Source organism: Anabrus simplex, chromosome 9, assembly GCF_040414725.1.
Source record: "Anabrus simplex isolate iqAnaSimp1 chromosome 9, ASM4041472v1, whole genome shotgun sequence".
In the NCBI taxonomy this organism is placed as follows: Eukaryota; Metazoa; Arthropoda; class Insecta; order Orthoptera; family Tettigoniidae; genus Anabrus; species Anabrus simplex.
The window spans coordinates 66,870,408-66,888,460 of NC_090273.1; the positions used below are offsets into that span (position 1 = coordinate 66,870,408).

General features: G+C 37.5%; 1 protein-coding gene across 1 annotated transcript in view; it reads left to right on the top strand.

Moving 5' to 3' along the window:
- Positions 1 to 18,053, top strand: part of Zwilch (zwilch kinetochore protein) — a 117,516-nt gene that overhangs the window by 25,540 nt on the left and 73,923 nt on the right. The window contains exon 3 of the mRNA XM_067153456.2: positions 16,509 to 16,650. Within this exon, the coding sequence (XP_067009557.2) occupies positions 16,509 to 16,650 (142 nt within the window). The remainder of the gene's footprint in view (positions 1 to 16,508; positions 16,651 to 18,053) is intronic.

Genomic DNA, 18,053 nt, shown 5'->3' on the forward strand with positions numbered 1-18,053 from the left:
GCTTCTGGATTCGGGCTGATGACTTAGTGCATTACCACATTACGCACCATCGAACCTGGTCTCGTCCGCGTCTGAGGTGCCTCACATAATTACTCGTTCATTGAGGACACGTTGGCGTGCAGGAAACAACAGCATTCATATTGTAGAAGGACAGGCATCTTGACTTGCGCTTGAACCAATAGTTTCCTCTGTAGAAGTTCCTCGTGAAAGCTGAAACTAATAAATAAGTCTTAGAAAAGTCCAGGACACACACCGATGCTTGTTGAGATGAATGGAATAACTTAACTTTTACTCAGTTAATTGTAGGCAGAATTTAAGCATGTCTGAATTGCAGTCTGATATATATTGAAGGCTTTTAAATGAGGTGAAGTTCTCCGGTGAAGTAAAGTACGTTTTATCTCGTCCGCAGTTGTAGTCAGAATAATTCCCAACCGTTGAGTTCAGAAGTAGAAAAACAGGATAAAATTTCCTTAGGAATTACCACGATTTCATCGTCTTAAGACAGAGGTGTGTCCTTTAATTACACTTGATTGGTTTTTCTCATTACATTAACACGAATATTGTCATCTGATTGGCTGCCATAGTCCCCAGTCACGCGACCTTGCCAGTATTGATCGGATGATAGAAACATATTTCACCTGGTCACGTGGTACGCACGGCTGATTGAAGGTCGACTGGCTAACACTATCTCTGCTTCCCTTCCTTGCGTTCTGGCCCAGCTGGAATTCCCGTCACCTGGTAACTGGTTCTCGCCGACTCGAAGTGATGAAACTCCCTTCCTGGCGTACGAAATAATGTTCCAACTTACTGTAGGAATGAAATATTTTCCCTAAATAAATTTTTACCACTTTTGAAGGGGACAGTATAGACGTTGATTCCCACAGGGAACCTGATATATTTGTTTTGAATGAGTAAATTTATAATACCATAGTGAATTGGCACTGCCAGTGGCTCCAAGTAGCCTACGCAGCGGCCTCCACGGTTTTCCACTAGCCATGCATCTTGGTAGGTGTTCTTTACCAACTGATGAGCCCAACTTAGCACACTGGGGTGAAACACTGGCAACCAGAAATGAGATAGCTGGAAAATTTATAATGTCCAATAACTGACCAACTATGTCTGGCTCCATCGCTAAATGTGTAGCGTGCTGGCCTTTGGTCACAGGGGTCCCGGGTTTGATTCCCGGCAGGGTCGAGAATTTTAACAGTCATTGGTTAACTTCGCTGGCAAGGGGGCTGAGTGTATGTGTTGTCTTCATCATCATTTCATCCTCATCGCAACTCGCAGGTCACCTACGAGAGTCAAATCGAAAGACCTGCATCTTGCGAGCCGAACTTGTCCTCGGACACTCCCGGCACTAAAAGCCCTACGCCATTTCATTTTATTTACTGACCAACTATATTGGTATTACAGACGTATGTGTGTCATTGTGATGTAAAACAAATCGTAATTTTGGTTCCACCTTTTAATACTGATCATTACTACCTTATTAATACTAATCATTAATTCATTAGTATTGAATAAGTTGGAACCAGAATTATTTTCTATCGAGATTGGTGTCAATACGGAACAGCGAATACAAGATTAATCGACTTTAGTTCGAACTCCACTGTCGGCAACCCTGAAGATCGCTTTCCATGGTTTCCCATTTTCACACCTAGCAATTACTTAATGGCATGGTTGCTTCTTTTATCACTGTCCTACACCACCACCACAAACCTGCCTGAGATGGTGCAACATAAAATCAATCGAAAATACATGACAGTTTGTCACTTATATTAACCTGTTGGACTCCTCCTCTTCTTTGTTTGCTCTGTGTTCATAGTCTTTTACCACCTGTGTTCATTTTTATCTTTCCTTTTTTTCTATGCTTATCTGGCTTCTTCCCTCACACTTCCCACATCATGACTGAAGGTATGTCAAGACAGCCCCTCAACGAGTGTTGATATGTAATCACTGCTTGAGGCTGCGAAGTAGAAACAAGTTCATCATGTGGCTGGGAAGAAGTTGATTTAAAAGAAGTGCGTTTGATGAGGAGAGAGCCAATTTTCATGAAGACTGGAGTGTGTGAAGTTGTGGAGATCATCTTAGTCTCCTCTTTCTGTTGCTTCTTCTTCCCAGACTGACCTGTTTTCTAGTTTATTGTGTTGTTTGTTCCTACTTTTCAATACACACTTGTTTGTTCCTTGCCATTACTTAAAAATGTACAAAATGAACCTGCATTTTCTACCATTAAATGTATAACACATAATCGTTGGGCAAGTTTGTTTCCTCTACTTATTACGCTATTACATGCACATTTCAAAATTTATGTTGGGGTGTGTAAGACGCAAAATTACAGCCATTGGAAAAATATCACAAGAATATGAAAATTAAAGACAAAAACTGGCATTTCTTACATTTATTAGAGGATGGTTGACTAGTTGTACTTCCTCTTAAAACAATAATCACCACCACCATTTACATTTATTAGTGAGTAAGTTGCTTAGGTTTCAAAGCAATTTATTAGCTTACCAATAACTAAAAACAAACTGTAAAATCAAGTTAAGTTACACCAAATAAGTTACAAGGAAAATAAATGTCGACAGAAAAATAAATGTATCAAGGCACGTTAAAAATTGTTTATCAAATTTTTAAAATAAAGAAACGAAAATTAAACATTGTCACTAACAGCAGACTGCAAATATTCATTTGCTCCTCCTCTTCTTTGTTTGCTCTGTGTTCATAGTCTTTTACCACCTGTGTTCATTTTTATCTTTCCTTTTTTTCTATGCTTATCTGGCTTCTTCCCTCACACTTCCCACATCATGACTGAAAGTATGTCAAGACAGCCCCTCAACGAGTAAATATTCATTTAAATAACTTAATGATATGTTTCAATCTCTTTATTAATAAATCAAAAGTAAGTTTCACTCATGGTCTGTCATAAAAAATCGTCAAATTAAGTTTCACTCTTCACCCATTCACTGAATGTTGTTCTGAGTAAAGGAAATGTGAAACAACAGTTTACCCCTGCGGTCTACAGATGGCGTAGGGATAATAGACACTATTTCATCTTCTAAAATATCACTGATATCTTCATTGTCTGGATACGAGAAAGCTGGGGTGTGCGAGCTTTCAGAAGCCTTTCTTAACAAATTTTACTGTAGGGTTTCCTTCATCATTAAATGATAAGATTTGTGTCACAAAGTGTTTTGAAGATTTCTTGCCACAATGATTTACCAAGATCCAGTCTTCTAATCTCTGTTCAGATGGATTTCTTCCCCAGTTGTGAACGTCCTCAAATCATCCAATTCTTGCTCTACAAGTTGGGTCAGGTAGTCGTCACTTGAATTCGGAGGAGGAGTACAGGTGTCACTATCTGACGAATCATGAACAATAGTTTTTGTATGTTTCTTGATCTTCTTTCGTTCTTTATTCTTTTCATTTCCCTTTTCCACCTTTTCGCACATCATCATTCGCTTGATAACATCATTTGTGATAACTTCAAAACCAATAGCGATTTTCTTTCATTTTGTCTTTTCACGCGGTGAGGATAGTTTAATGGAAGCTAGTAATAATTCCTCGAAAGTAGTGCTTGCTTGATGCCTGCCATTAATACTAGCAACAGGTTCAGTGTGCTGGATATCTCCTGATGTTGAAGGGATGGGTTCGGTTGCTGAAGCACGAACAAAAATATTGTCATCTCCTGATGTTCAAGGGGTAGTTTCAGCAGCCAAAGCACTAACTCTACAGTATTATTGTTAGATATTGTTGTTCTTAAGGGACACTGGGACTGAAATTTCCAAATTCTATATAAACTGAGGTACAGCTTTGAAATTTTGTATGCTTATGAATAGTCATAACATAAACCACTGTGGTAAATTTGAGCATTGCAAGTTGATTAGTTCTTGAGATATTAATTATTTTATACATTTTCATGTGCAAATTATTCAATATTTATAAAGGTCTGCCGCATTACACCAATCAAGATAGTGTAACTTTTAGGTAATATTCTATTGCATTAATACAATTGGAAGAAACCTACGGATTCTTTTTTGAATTGCATTAATGAGTATGAAGAAATAAATTTTTTTCATATCCAAGTTTTTAATCTACAAAAAATCTTCAATTTTTTAAGTTTGAAATTTTTTGCAGCCAGACCAAAAGTGCAATCCAAAAATCGATCCGCAGGTTTATAGTCAATGCAATGAAGATAATACATGCAAATTTTGAAAGCAATATCGTAAGATTTATGATGCGTGTAACATTTTGAATGCCTGAAAAATGAAACAGAGAAAAAAGCAATTTTTTAAAATAATGGGCAATGCTTATAACCTGTATTGCCAGCTGAGAATCTCAAAGAAATTTCTTGTTTTCTCCTACTTTTGGATTTTGGCTTACGCCACTGAGAACTTATTGTATGCATTTCACCACAGAACAACACCAAACAATAGTAGAAAATACTCCAATACCTCAACACAATCAAACTGGAAAACAACTTGTTTGTAAACAAACAGGATTTGCACATGGTATGTACAGAAATAGTCATAAATAATGTTGAAACTAATAAATATTTCTTTAATAAGTAATCACTGTCTTTGAAAATAGGCATAAAAATTTACTCAATATATTATGCAAGGCCACACCACCACCTGTAATTTTCATTCGGATTTTTCAAACTTTTGTAGTTCTTATATAGTTTACGTAGTAAAAGTGCCTACTTCCTCCACTAGAAAGCAGCAAAATGCAGACCGACAAATGTAGGAGGCCTTTTTAAATTATTCTTATGAAATGAAATCGTGAAATCTGCTTGAATACACCACTAATGTGCGCTGATCGTGAGTCGAATGAAAGTGGGCGTTTAAAGGACTGCACGCCAGGCATTTAAAAGCTACGCTAGAGCTTTAAAAATGGAGGAATTTGGATGAAAACACTGCTATCTGATCCGCGGGGGTTAGGGGTGTATTAATATGGAAAAAGCCGAAAATCAATATTTTACATATATTTCGCCAAAATTTCAGTCCCAGTGTCCCTTAACTTTCATCTCCTAAGGGCTGTTGGAACAAATCTCTCTTCTTGTACTGCTGCATCATTGAAAGGATAGATTCCACCTTTCTTAAACCCATTGCAAATTATATCCCTAGGTATTTCATTCCAAATGTTTCCTACCGTTTTTGAAAATTCACTCTTGGGAAGCTTCTGCCCAATATGTTTTCTCTGCCATGATTTAAGTGTCGCATCCCAGCAAGTTTTCAGAGACTTCATGACACTCAAATCTAACGGTTGTAAAAGATGGCTTGAATGGGGTGGCAACTTGATTATTACCACATTTTCTTTCCTAGCCATTTGAATCAGTTTTAGACCTACATGAGTTGAATGGCCGTCATGTATTCGGAGCACTGGTCGCTCTTATCCAACGCAAGTAAGAAAACTTTTCTTAAAATAGTTCTCGAAAACATCACTTTCCATCCAGCCATTGGCTGTAGCTGCATATGTCGTGCCTGGAAATCCAGTTCCTGCTGGTGCTGTCCATTGGTCTCATACATGTTTCCCTCGAAAAATTATTAATGGAGGGCCATTATCGCCATTTGCATTACAACAAAATAGGACTGTGATATTTTCCTTCCCTGACGAACTAGTTGTCCTAGTTTCTTCGTCTGTTACTTCATTCTTCGAAGTGACGGATCCATTCTATTTTCTTTTTTTCTCCCCCTGTGGGTGGGGGACGCAGACGAAACTCTCCAAGAGATGGCACAACGAGTTTCAAATGGACAAATATATAATGGACCAGGGATGCACTTGCCCCGGAAATGCTCTTGCCCCATCTCACCTTATGCATGTGCACGGAAAATACCATATATCTCCCATACCACAATTCGCATACACATTAGAATTGATAGCCGCATTTCTAATACAATTAGCTGCAAGTTCTGAAATTTTCAGATTTCTATCTCAAAATTTCGAGTTTATTTGAAATTCCAAATTTTAATTTTGAATCCCAATTTATGTACCTTTTTTCAAGAAACCTTCAAATCAAATTTTCTGAATATTGAAATTTAATCTCACCAATAGTGTTTAAACAAATAGGTGCAAGGATATTTTTCTTGGTATAATATCATTTGTAAAACATTAAAAAATTTTGCATGTAAAATTTTAGTGAAAAATGTTCAACAGATGCCTTTTTAAAATGTTATTTTTTTAAATATACCATTTATGTTGCGGTAAAATGTGTTCTTATTAGTTTATTAAGTGTAAAAAAAATTTCATTGAGCTTTCATAGTGTCAGACAAAAAGGAACATTTGTTAAAAAAAATGGAAATACCGGAAATCATGAATGAAAGTTTGTTGCTCATAAAACTTGGTTTGTTGAGCTAAAATGGTCCAGAACTGTATGTCTTTCTCATCTTCTGTTCTCTTTTCACCTCTCTTTTGCTGCCTTCTTTGTTTCATTCCAGCCAGAACTTCGGTTTTGGCTGCAGCAGCATGTTTTTGGTCGACAGTTCTGAGGATGCGACATATGCATACTCCAGTCTTGAAGCCCATATTTAGAATAGTAATAATTCTTTGCTCATTTCCATCAGTGTAGAAAAGAACAGCATCATTTGTGTTAATTCTGGGAGTGGTGAAGAAGCAAAAGATTTTACAACATCGTATCCATATCAGTGTGTTCAGGGATTCATTTGGATTTAGTGCTTTTCTATGGAGACATCGGCGGAGAGGTTGGGATTTCAAAAGGGCTCGGTAGACCGGCTTTATTGCTAATAAAACTGGTTCAGGTAGACTGTGTGGCTGGATATCAATGAATCTAAATCCACTATTTTCCTCCAGTTCATCACTGTAATAATTTGTCACATTCCAAGCGTTTCTTCAGCTTAGATTTAGACTCACTTGGAGGTGTGGAGATACTAGCCACAGGATTATTTACATCGCTTTTGTCTGGTTCACATTTCGTCCTCCAAAAAATTAGTAATCAAATATTTCTTGTGTTTCCTAAAAATTCTGATACTTCTAGACATATTAGTTGTTACCATGAACACCCCTCATATAAAGACTCAACAATACGTAGCAAGTCACATGGCAACCACATATATGTCAACTACAGCAATACTCCCTGTGGGTGGGGGACGCAGACGGAGAATACACCCACGGTATCCTGTGTCTGTCGTAAGAGGCAACTAAAAGGGCCCCAGGGGCTCTCAACTCAGGAGCGTGGTTTGGCGACCATTTAGCCCTTAGCTGAGTCTTGGCATTGCTTCCACTTACTTGTGCTAGGCTTCTCACTTTCTTCTATCCTGTCCGACCTCCCTTGGTCAACTCTTGTTCTTTTCCGACCCCGATGGTATTAGAGCATTCGAGGCCTAGGGAGTCCTTCATTTTCATCCCCTTCGTGGCCCTTGCCTTTCTTCGTCTGTTACTTCATTCTTCGAAGTGACGGATCCATTCTCTTTTCTTCTTCATTTTTCTTTCTCTCTACCCCCTGTGGGTGAGGGACGCAGACGAAAAATACACCCATAGTATGCCCTGCCTGTCGTAAGAGGCGACTATAAGGGGCATCCAAGGGATGATCGAATTCGAACCATGAGGCTACTCGTAATTAGTACCACCATGCGAGGAACACCATAGGTCGCTTTTACTTGCACGTAGTACCACTATGTTAGGTACAAAATAGGTTTGTGATTAGTAGCAACAGAGTGCGCTGTCGGCTTTTACAGTACCTGTGATTAGTACCACTATATGAGCGACACCATGGTTCTGGCTTGCCTATTATTAGTACACTTATGTGATGAACACCATAGGTTTGCGTTGCCTGTAAATGGCACCCCAATGTGCGAAACACCATAGGTCTGTGTTCTATGTGCGAATTTCATTACCTGTGAGTAGTACCATAATGTGTGGAATACCGCAAGTCTACGCTTCTTTTGATTAGTACCGCAACATGACACATACCATGGTTCTACTTTCCTAGTGATAAGTACCATTATGAGGGGCCGATGACTTGGATTTTGGACTCCTTTGGACTACAAGCATCATCGATTCAGTATTGTGCTATAGAAGCAGTCCCTTGGTCAGTAATACTATTAATTTACGTCAGTTTCTGTGAATGTGAGGCATTATGGTTTGGATCCACTGATTGTTTTAAATTCATATCCATCCATTCATTCTTCGTCCTCACGTTTTGAATTCTGGTCATTGGAGGATTTTGGACTTTTAATTTGTCATTACATTTTGTCTCATTTCATACCATTAGGAGCTGATGACCAAGATGTTAGGCTCCTTTAAACAACAAGCTGAAGAATCATCATCAACGACCAAGATGTTAGGCTCCTTTAAACAACAAGCTGAAGAATCATCATCAACTACAGCAATACTCGCGCCAATTTCACAGCCTTCTAAATCATAAACACAGACGTGAACTTTGCCGGTCAAGTTGTAGTTATATTACGCCTTCCAGTACAGAATTTTGCTGATATGCAAGGATAAATAGCAATAAATACAAGACTTGAGCTGTTATGACTGCATGTTGTGAAAAGTGGGTGTGGCCTGTGTGCATCATCAACAGCTTTGAGTCATTTAATAGACGTAGAGATTTAATTTACATTCAAACCTTTGGGAGTATAATTTCTAAAGGCTAAGCAACACAATATGAGAATAAAAATATAATCGATATTTAGGTGTGTTTCATTCCTCATTCTTCCCTTAACTCATAAGCGCGCACATATCTTGGGGTGCACCAGGACTTTTAGACCAGGTCCGTCAGACAATGCACTCAGGCTGAAACTGAGGAGCGTGAGGGGTGAATTGTTTACGCACACTGATAGTGAATGAGTCCAATGTAAGGTACTGAGCAGATGGAAGCTAGCGGCCTGCTATGTTAAGTACCATAAACATTTATCTCTGAACTCGGTCGAAAAGACTGTGACGCGCCCTCTCCAGGGTTAATATCTTACATTGCTCTTACCATTTTGAAAGTTTCAGTAGCTGTACTTGTACGTTTAGTGAAGAATGTACGTTAACTTCTAAATTATATGAAATGTTATCTTATGTTTGCTTGGTAAACAATAATTCTTGATTATGTCATTTGGCAGCCTCTGACGAAAAGTGGAATGGGAATTCATTATCCCTAAATCCTAAAATCCAGACATTTTGCAAATCCTCTGTGATTTATTTGAACAAATGTAGATAAAAGTAGAGAAAAAGTCCTCAGCATAAATTTCATAATTAGAAAAGGTAAATTGTAGAAATCTTACCTTGTATTAAATGTAGGAGAGAGAAGTTTTCACTCTTAATGCCATGGATCCACCAACTTGCCCATAACAATATATAAACTTTTATAGGGAAATATCAGAAATTATGCAACATTTTCCATACCACTGGTGTCAACAGCCACTACTATTGGCTGAAATTTATTAAATATGGCATCACTTCCAGAATTCAGCTCAGGTAGATGTTACCAATATCGAAAAATAAGATCTCCTGAACATTGCCTTTGCTGTTAGAGCTATGTTCTAGGCCTAACACAAGAAAGTGCCCTGTTTTGCGAGGCACACTCGCTTCGAGAGGCTTGATGCCAGGGATGGCAAACCTTTTCTGACTAGCATGTCAATTAAGGTTTTGTTTATTACTGTTTACTGTCTGGTGTGCCACCAGTTATTTTCCTATAAAATCATCATGAAACCTGCTCATTTGACTTAATTTAGGTATTAAATTGCATTACGTATAAATCCATTCTGCTGAATGTTTGATGTTTTCCGTTTTGTAAATGTCGCTAAAAATTACATTTCAAAAAACAGGTAAATTTTAAGAACAAGACATATTTTGCTTTAACCTAATAGAATTTGTAGAAAATATGGCCATATAGTTAATTGTGACATAATTTATTAAAGCATAATGTTAATGCTATGTTGGTAGGTTTTTTACTTATTTATTACATGTTAAAACATTAAAATATGTTAGTGTGTTGTGCGGCGTGACACACAAGTCGTGTTCGCGTGTCATAGGCTCGCCATCCCTGCTCTATGCTATGCATAGGTTTTGTCGTTAGCCAGGATGAGCGCAGACCAATACAGTAAGAGTGCTTGGAGTAACAGTTGGCAGCATTGTATGAACAACTGAGTGAGGCACTAGCGACAACAGAGCATCAACCTCCATACCGTGTGTGTGCCACTGCAGCGAGCCCTAGCAGTGTTGGATGACTTTTCCCTATTCCTAATTAAAAATAAATTTAATTTTTTAAAAATACAATATTCTGAATAGATGGATATCAAGGATATTCAGAAAGCACACATTTATATTTTGTAAATTTATTTGCTGAAATATAAAATTATAATATCAGTGGAAAACTCTTATACAATTTTAGTCTATATCCAATGAAATTGTGGTGGTGGTGGTGGTGGTAGCTTATTTTTTTTAAATGAAAAATATAGGGGAACAAAATTCTTGTCCGGCTCCTTGGTGAATGGCTCTGCTACCATAACACTGTCACCCCCAGACTAACACGCTACTAAATAATTAGTTCCAGGTAGTGCACAGTGTAAAGAACAGGCGAGAGTGAACAACAAAATCTCGCAGCAATATAAGAAATACACAAGATCACCAGCAAAATAGACAAGAACTTAAACCCAGAAGAAATGAATTCCCAGAACAGCCCACAGGAAAGCCTTGCTGAAAAACCCACCCCATAAAAAAGAAGGTAGTAGAAATCCAGGACAAAAGAAGAATAAAATTAGCCTACAAATGATAATAATAATCAATAAAGGAGTTTGAATTTAATGATAAGGTTGGTCCACACCACTTACATAATCCATCAATAGAAGGATGAAATAACAGAGAGAAAAAAATTGAAACAGTAACAAACTAATTAACAAATAAACTGGATCCAGTATAAGAAATAAAACCTAGCCTAAACTTTAATATAATAGCAACTTTCTCCACACTACCTACCCTTTAATAAATTACCATTCAAATGCAAGGTCAAGCCTTCCCAAGACAAAAAAGGAAGGAACTAAGAAAGGGGGGAAAAAAAGGATGAGAATAAATAAGGTTACACAATAATGATATAAGTAGTATACTCATAACATCACCTTAAACCCCAAAGGCATAGGCTACTTAAGTTAATTACTGACAAAAATCCAAGAAAATTAGTACAGCCAAAACTAACAGAAAATGCCAGTATAAATGAAGTCCACTAGCAAGCAAGAACCTCAAAAATATCAACAGTTAATTAAATCATATAGCATGGTTACGTCCACCATAATCCAATTAACAACAACAATCCCCACTTAAGCTTGAAAGCTAAAAACTGCCCGCCCACACACAGGAACAGGAAAAGACAATCACCTTGCAAGTGATTTAGAGAACAACTGGCCAAGTGACAGAAAGGTCAGAGACAATAATGCCACAGAGAAAAACAATAACTCTCAAGCCTAGCAAAGTGTGAATGGTAATTCCCAATACATGTTCTGTACTAAGGAAAGATAACCCGATAAAAATATAAGAGGCTCAACCTAAACTTAATTACATCACAATCAAAGAAAAAAAACAAGATAATTTAAAGGAAATCAAAACATACTTAACATGAAAATTAACATCATTAAGGCTCAAACAATAGATCCTCCAATTAAGAAATTATCAGACACAACCAAGAAGGTGGCAAAGGAACCCTTAATTCATGAGGACCACAATGTCCTCACACGAAATATCCACACAGGCAAACAACGGAGTGAACATGAGTAGTATGTCCCCATAGGTTTCAGGACGGGTATATTTCGCTAGAACAATATAACGTGAATAAATCTGAACCGTGCTGAATACGAATGTTAAAACTGTCACAGAGTAGCCAAAAGTGCAATTTAGTTTGGTGAGTCGCTAATTCCAAACAACATAAATAAGTAATAGAGTTACAAGGCCATGTTCTTTACTACTACGTAGGTGAGCTTCATCCACAGCTCCAATCTAAATAAAGTAATAGGACCAAATCAAAAACTTTTTATAATCAAGACAATAAATCGTAAAATCTAAAATCATTTTATTTAGTTTTTTAATATTTGATTTCCAATTTGCATACACATAAATTTGAACATGGCACTTATCACGTGGCTTTGGGATGTTATGTGTTCGATTACAGTTCCAAATTAATCCAGTAGCCCAAAATAACAAAAAGGAGTTGATTAAGCACCAAATGTTCACCAAACACAGTTATGCTCATGCTGGAAGATTCTAAAAATAGTACTCATTTCACTGTTCATCACATACATCATGGTAGTAAAATAAGCTCTAACTTTACCACAAGTAGATGTTATTTATCCATGCTGACCAATTTCAGTTTCCTTATTAGAAGATCATATTGAGCAGGAAGAAAAAAGCGGGGTAGATTTATTTCATCCAATTCCAGATGGATGAAGCAGGGGTGAAATCAAGTTTCATCTTGAAAGCTTGGCAGCATGCCATAGCTAAGCACACCACAAACACATCCAACTGGTACACCCACAAACAGATGCTGAGTAAGTTCAGTACTGTCGCACCACAAGCGGCAGTGAAGACCGGTGCCAGCACGCACACTCAGTAACACAATTCTAACGAGCAACACTAGATAACATAGCAGTGTCCTTTTAGGATATCAGTACCTAGCACGTGTTACGAATTAGGAGTGTGGAAGGAATCAAACTTGTTTCGATGTACAGCAATTCATAGAGAACAAGCAATGATGTAGTAATTGATAAAGATTCATTGACAGGCCATCCAAAGAGAAAAAAGGCTGGGACCAATGGGAGGTCAGTGGAAGGAATAAGAAGAACAATGATAAAGCTTAATCAAAACAGTGTATTCTTTCTAATAGAAAATTAACCTCAAATCACAACTTAGAATTTCGTAATTTGTTACATAAATGAAACGATCATTGTGAATAATGTATATCACAAGAATATTCCTAGACCATTTACAACCTATAATGTGAGGCGAATCAAACAGACATGGTAAACTACAAGCCTCATAGAAAATTGACACAGTTCCCAAAAAAAAATGAACAAGAGGAGGAGGAACGCACTGGGAAGGGGCAAGGACGGGATCACAACAGTGGGAGTCGCCTGAGCGCTATGAGTTGCGGAGTGCAGGAACAGTTCATGTTAAAAGTTGTTGAGTCCAGGCCACGTGTTCAATCATTCACAAACTCTTGAAATTACGATTAATTGAAGTTCATATTTTGAGGGAAAATAACACTCATGTCAAACTAAGAAGAAACCGGACATAGCAACGAAGGTAAGCTCAAAATCCATTAGATAAAGAATAATGGTGGTGATAATAAATAAGTACTCTATTGCTCACCCAATGTAGCAGAAAAGAAGTGGTTGCAATACTTTAACGCCAGTCACAATCTCAATGAAATCTCAGAGAAACCCAACATACTCTTCGATCTATTTATCACTTTCCTCAGAAACAATAATGCAGCCAACCAAAACTCAATCCTAAATTTAATCAAAGGTACTTTTCCGAGACAATTACCCTTTCTCCCGCACCCTTCAGCCCCTCCTTAAGCCCTCTTCCCCTCCTAAACCACCTCCACTCTTCCTAAGCCATATATAATTTTATATGTGTCATTTCACATTGCATTCTTCATTATAAGGACTTACTGTTTTCCATGATTATATAATTTTTACAACACTAAGCCCCCTTTTATACTTTGTTCCAAACCTCTTATGTATATTCCTTGTATATTTATTAGCTATTACTCACCTGTCCCATACTAACATCTCTTTTCATTTACCACATTCACTTGTTATTCCATAATAATCTTACTGTTAAAATTAACATGTTCTTAGGATTTTGTCAAGAGTGATCTTTGCTTTGATGTGGCTGATGATGACCCCTAGATGGGTCAAAACTAGTTCCATGTAATTTTAAAATATTGTGAATATATTTTGTATTGAATAGGTGGAAACCTTTACTGTGTTGTTACTCATATGTTATTCCTGTCACCATTACAAAAATGGAGGAAAAGGGAAGCGGTCTCAAACAGCAATTTTCTGTAATTGAGGAAGCTGAGAATAACATTCAAAGTGCTAGGGGCAACGTAGGGGAGAAAATAAGACACAAGTGGTCTACTGTACTGCAGAAGAACCCAGGTTATTCAGTGCTGAAAAGGGTACATCAGGTAATGGACGGGGAAAAGGTAGACTTACCAAGTGAAATTGAATTGAAAAATGTAGGTAAATTTTCCTATGCCCCTCTAACATCTGTGAGTATGGAGCGCTCTTCTTCTGCTTTCAAAATTATTTTAACAGACAAAAGACACAGCCTGACTGGAAAATATGGAGAAGATTATTGTTATGTCCTGTAAAGCAAACTACAAATGAAAGTACTGTAGGAATGTTCCTCACAAATAAATAAACACATACTCCATTCGCGTTTACACCGTTATTGGATGCCTACAGTGCTGTAATTGTGTACAGTGATTTTAGTATTAAGGTTTTAGATCAGTACTGATAATGATATATCATAATTATAAGACATAACTTTTTTTGATACATTACTTTTTTATATTGTTTTTGATAAATGTCTTTTTTATTCTGTCTTAATTTTGCAAGTTATTTCGGTTAAGAATAGGGATGCCACGTTTGTTAAAGTAAAAGAGTATCACGTTACAGTTTAAGTGTATATTGTAATATTTTAAAGTCTATTTCCTGCCTATCCACACATTTTTAAAACGTATTTTAAGTGCCTATTTTCTCTTTTAAAAACCTATTTTAGGCACCTAAAACTAATTTATTTAGAGCCTAAAATCCCAGGTCTAGTAATCTTCTACCTTCCAGCTCTCTCAGTATATTGTAGAAATGGACTTTACCAGAGCATTTCCAAGATGGGTACCTAAAGTAAATTTTTTGTTTGTCCAGGTCATGAACATATGTAGTCTTTGTACCGGGCGGTACACCTCCGCTCCGCTAATTCAAACATTGCGCCAGTTGAAACTCCTCTACTGGAGGAAGCCTGAACTTTAACTACAGTGTTAATTCTCAAGTTTTTCAGAAGATGTCCCTACTTGTAAATTTTGAAGTGTTCTGAACTGTGTCGTTTTCGATGTATTTTTGTTTTGCCTGTAGTAAGAAGTGTGAACATTCTCTTCTAGATGGCACTACTGAAGGACTACAATTGTGCACCCTAGTGAGAAGTGAAAGAACTGTGTTTTTGGAGAAATTTAGTATTTATAAGTTTGTTCCTTATTAAATTTCTTTCAGCTTGTGTTTAAGTTGGCAACGTTAACCCTTTCTTTCTGCCAGTTTTGAAATTGGCCAATCATAAATTTCTGTAATTAATTTTCCACCAATCCGAGTTTTTTTCTTCAATCCTGACATGTAATCTTTTGGTCATCCAATAAAAAGCTTGTGGGCGGGTGTTCTCATTCATGAAAGGTCTCGAATGTTCCGCGAGGGTATATAAACTGCTGATTTTCGGGTCTCTGTGCCACTTCAGTAACATCTCTCAAAATGTAAATTATGTAGCAGGGGGCGGGAAGCGCCTCTTTCTTCGGGCAGCAGTTCAACCAACAGGTAATGGCCGTTTTATAACTTATTTTCTTGCCAGCTCAGCAGTTTAACCCTCGGGGCGGGTTCGAAACCTTTTACCATGTAACTGTCCTCTAAAAGGTAAAAGACTCTTGATTTAAATTCTGCCTCTGTAACTACATATGGGGATAAAGAGTGCTTAACCCTTTCGAGCTCCCACTCATATTGCTTTGAGGTGAACTTATTTTCACAACCGTTCCTTCCCTTCTAATGTAATGTAAATCGTTTTCTCATATAAGTCACCTCTTTAGGATGGGATTAGCCCTTGCATTAGCGGCCTTGTGCCAAATAGGTTTTATAGAAATGTATTAGGAGTGCAGTTTCGCCTCCTCTCAAGTTGGTATTTTGGAGGCCATGTAATTGTCCTGTTTCTTCACTGAATAGGCCTCAGTAGGTTGGGTATTTTTACCTCTGTGTTATTGTAATTGGAGGACAGCTTAAAGGTGGAGTTCGGTGTGGCCTTTGATAGGCTTGAATTTTGAGAGCGGGTTTGCTCTTTCTTAAAAGTTGATTTTGTGTGCCTCGAGGAGGCTTTATTTGGTAATTGGGAGCAAGTGCTCCTGGGCATGATTGGGGTCTTCTGCCCCTTTGTTGAATCTTGTTTTTGGGTAAAGTTGGGCTAATTGCTCAAGAATTGTGAGTCCAGGGCTCGAAGCCCAAATTCTGTAAAAACTGTAATTGTACATTCTTAAATTGTTGATATTCAACCGTGTTTCTGTTATTCTTGTTATTTCTTGATCTCGAAATGAAAATATAACCTTGTTAAATTTTATATTAACTTTAATTTCGTAGATTGAGACGTATTCATCCCAGCACCTTCTTTCACCACGGATAACTCCGTAACAGTCTTAACCTTCGTGTGCCACCAAATCTGTATCTTAGACATTGTATTATAATTAATTAATTAATTAAGTCCTTTTTTTAATAAACTGTCAAGTTTATGATTTATTCTATAAACATTTTTTCTCCTAGACTCTTCAGACCTGGATCTTACCGGTTCCCCTCTCAAATTCAGCTATTATAGTGTTCAATGTAATGATACCACCATCGTTCAACAGACTGACTGGCTGACTGATGAGGAGAACCATGTTGGATTAACAAAGCAGGAGGCATGGTGAGTGTACACTCAAATTTATTTAGTACATTATTCTGCCATAAGTAAAGTAAAACTTCATTATCTCAAAATCCAAGGGACCGGAAAATCAAGAGTCCATGTTAAAAAACAGTTGTATTAAACAAGTAACCAATTTTAAAAGTTAAAATATCAGTCACATTACAGAGTACTGATACAGTATGGCACTACTTAAATAACTGATAAGGTACTAGTCATCTGTGGGAGAAAAATTCAAGTATATTTCTCTATCACTCACAGGAACAAAAGTGCCTTGTCACTTCTTGGCCAACTGTATTCATAATTTCCGTGAACTCAGACTTCGGATACTGCAGCAAACCTTTCTAAAATATTCAAGGTTGGTTAAAATTTCCTGGCGGCTAGATGCAATTACATCGCCCTCCTGATTACTACCAATGGTACAAACAATAACAACTGTTTAAATTTACTAGTGTTTTCTTTCCTTACATTTAATATGCACATTATTGAAATTAGTTTGTAGGGTAAGAATACAAGCTGATTCTTGACTTGGTAAGATTCACAATTATCGTCTAATTGCACCAAGAAACATCGATGTTAACCCACTTACCCTAGCTTAACATCCAAATAAATTACGGTTTGATAATGGTTTGTTTTCAACTTTGTGCATTTCTTGCATTCCTAGCAGAGAAACAATTTAAAAACACACTAGATAGTGTTGGTGGTTCACATTAAGTTGGATACGATGATGATGGTAAGCGTGACCATGACGTCACAGAACTGGTTGCAAATAGATGATTGTGGAGGTGTTGAATTAATTCACTGAGGCTTGCAGACTGAACAGTGAACGGCATAACAGTCCATGTGTATGTATGTATGTATGTACGTGTGTATTAGTTCATTTTATAGATATGCTGGATGGAAATAGTAGAGTAAGTAAAAATGACTGGTGTTTGTATGTGCAGTATTGTTAAGAGTTGAAAAGATATGAGGAGGAACGATAGCTAGACTAGAGGCTTAAAACCCTCTTGCTCTGTTCCCCTTCTCATGCATTGAATCCATCACCATGTAGTCCAGCTCCATGGCTAAAGGGTTAGCATCCTGGGGACCCAGGTTCGATGCTGGGTCAGGGATTTTAACTTGCTTAATCCCTTTGGCTCAGGAACTGGGTATTCGTGCCATCTTCAAGAAATAGCCTTAGGTATGGCCCCTTCGTCACAGACACATGGATTTCCAACAGGGCGTCAACTCAAAAGACCTCGAAAGGCATTATTCCCATGAGCAGCGGGAACCAGTAGATTGGCGTGGATCTGATCGTGCCCGAAATAAGGTGCATGCTGTTGTTCAGCTGTGTATCAACACATCGCATATATGGGCTATTAAGCTATACGGGAGAACAATACTTTGCACTCGAATAAACCAGACTA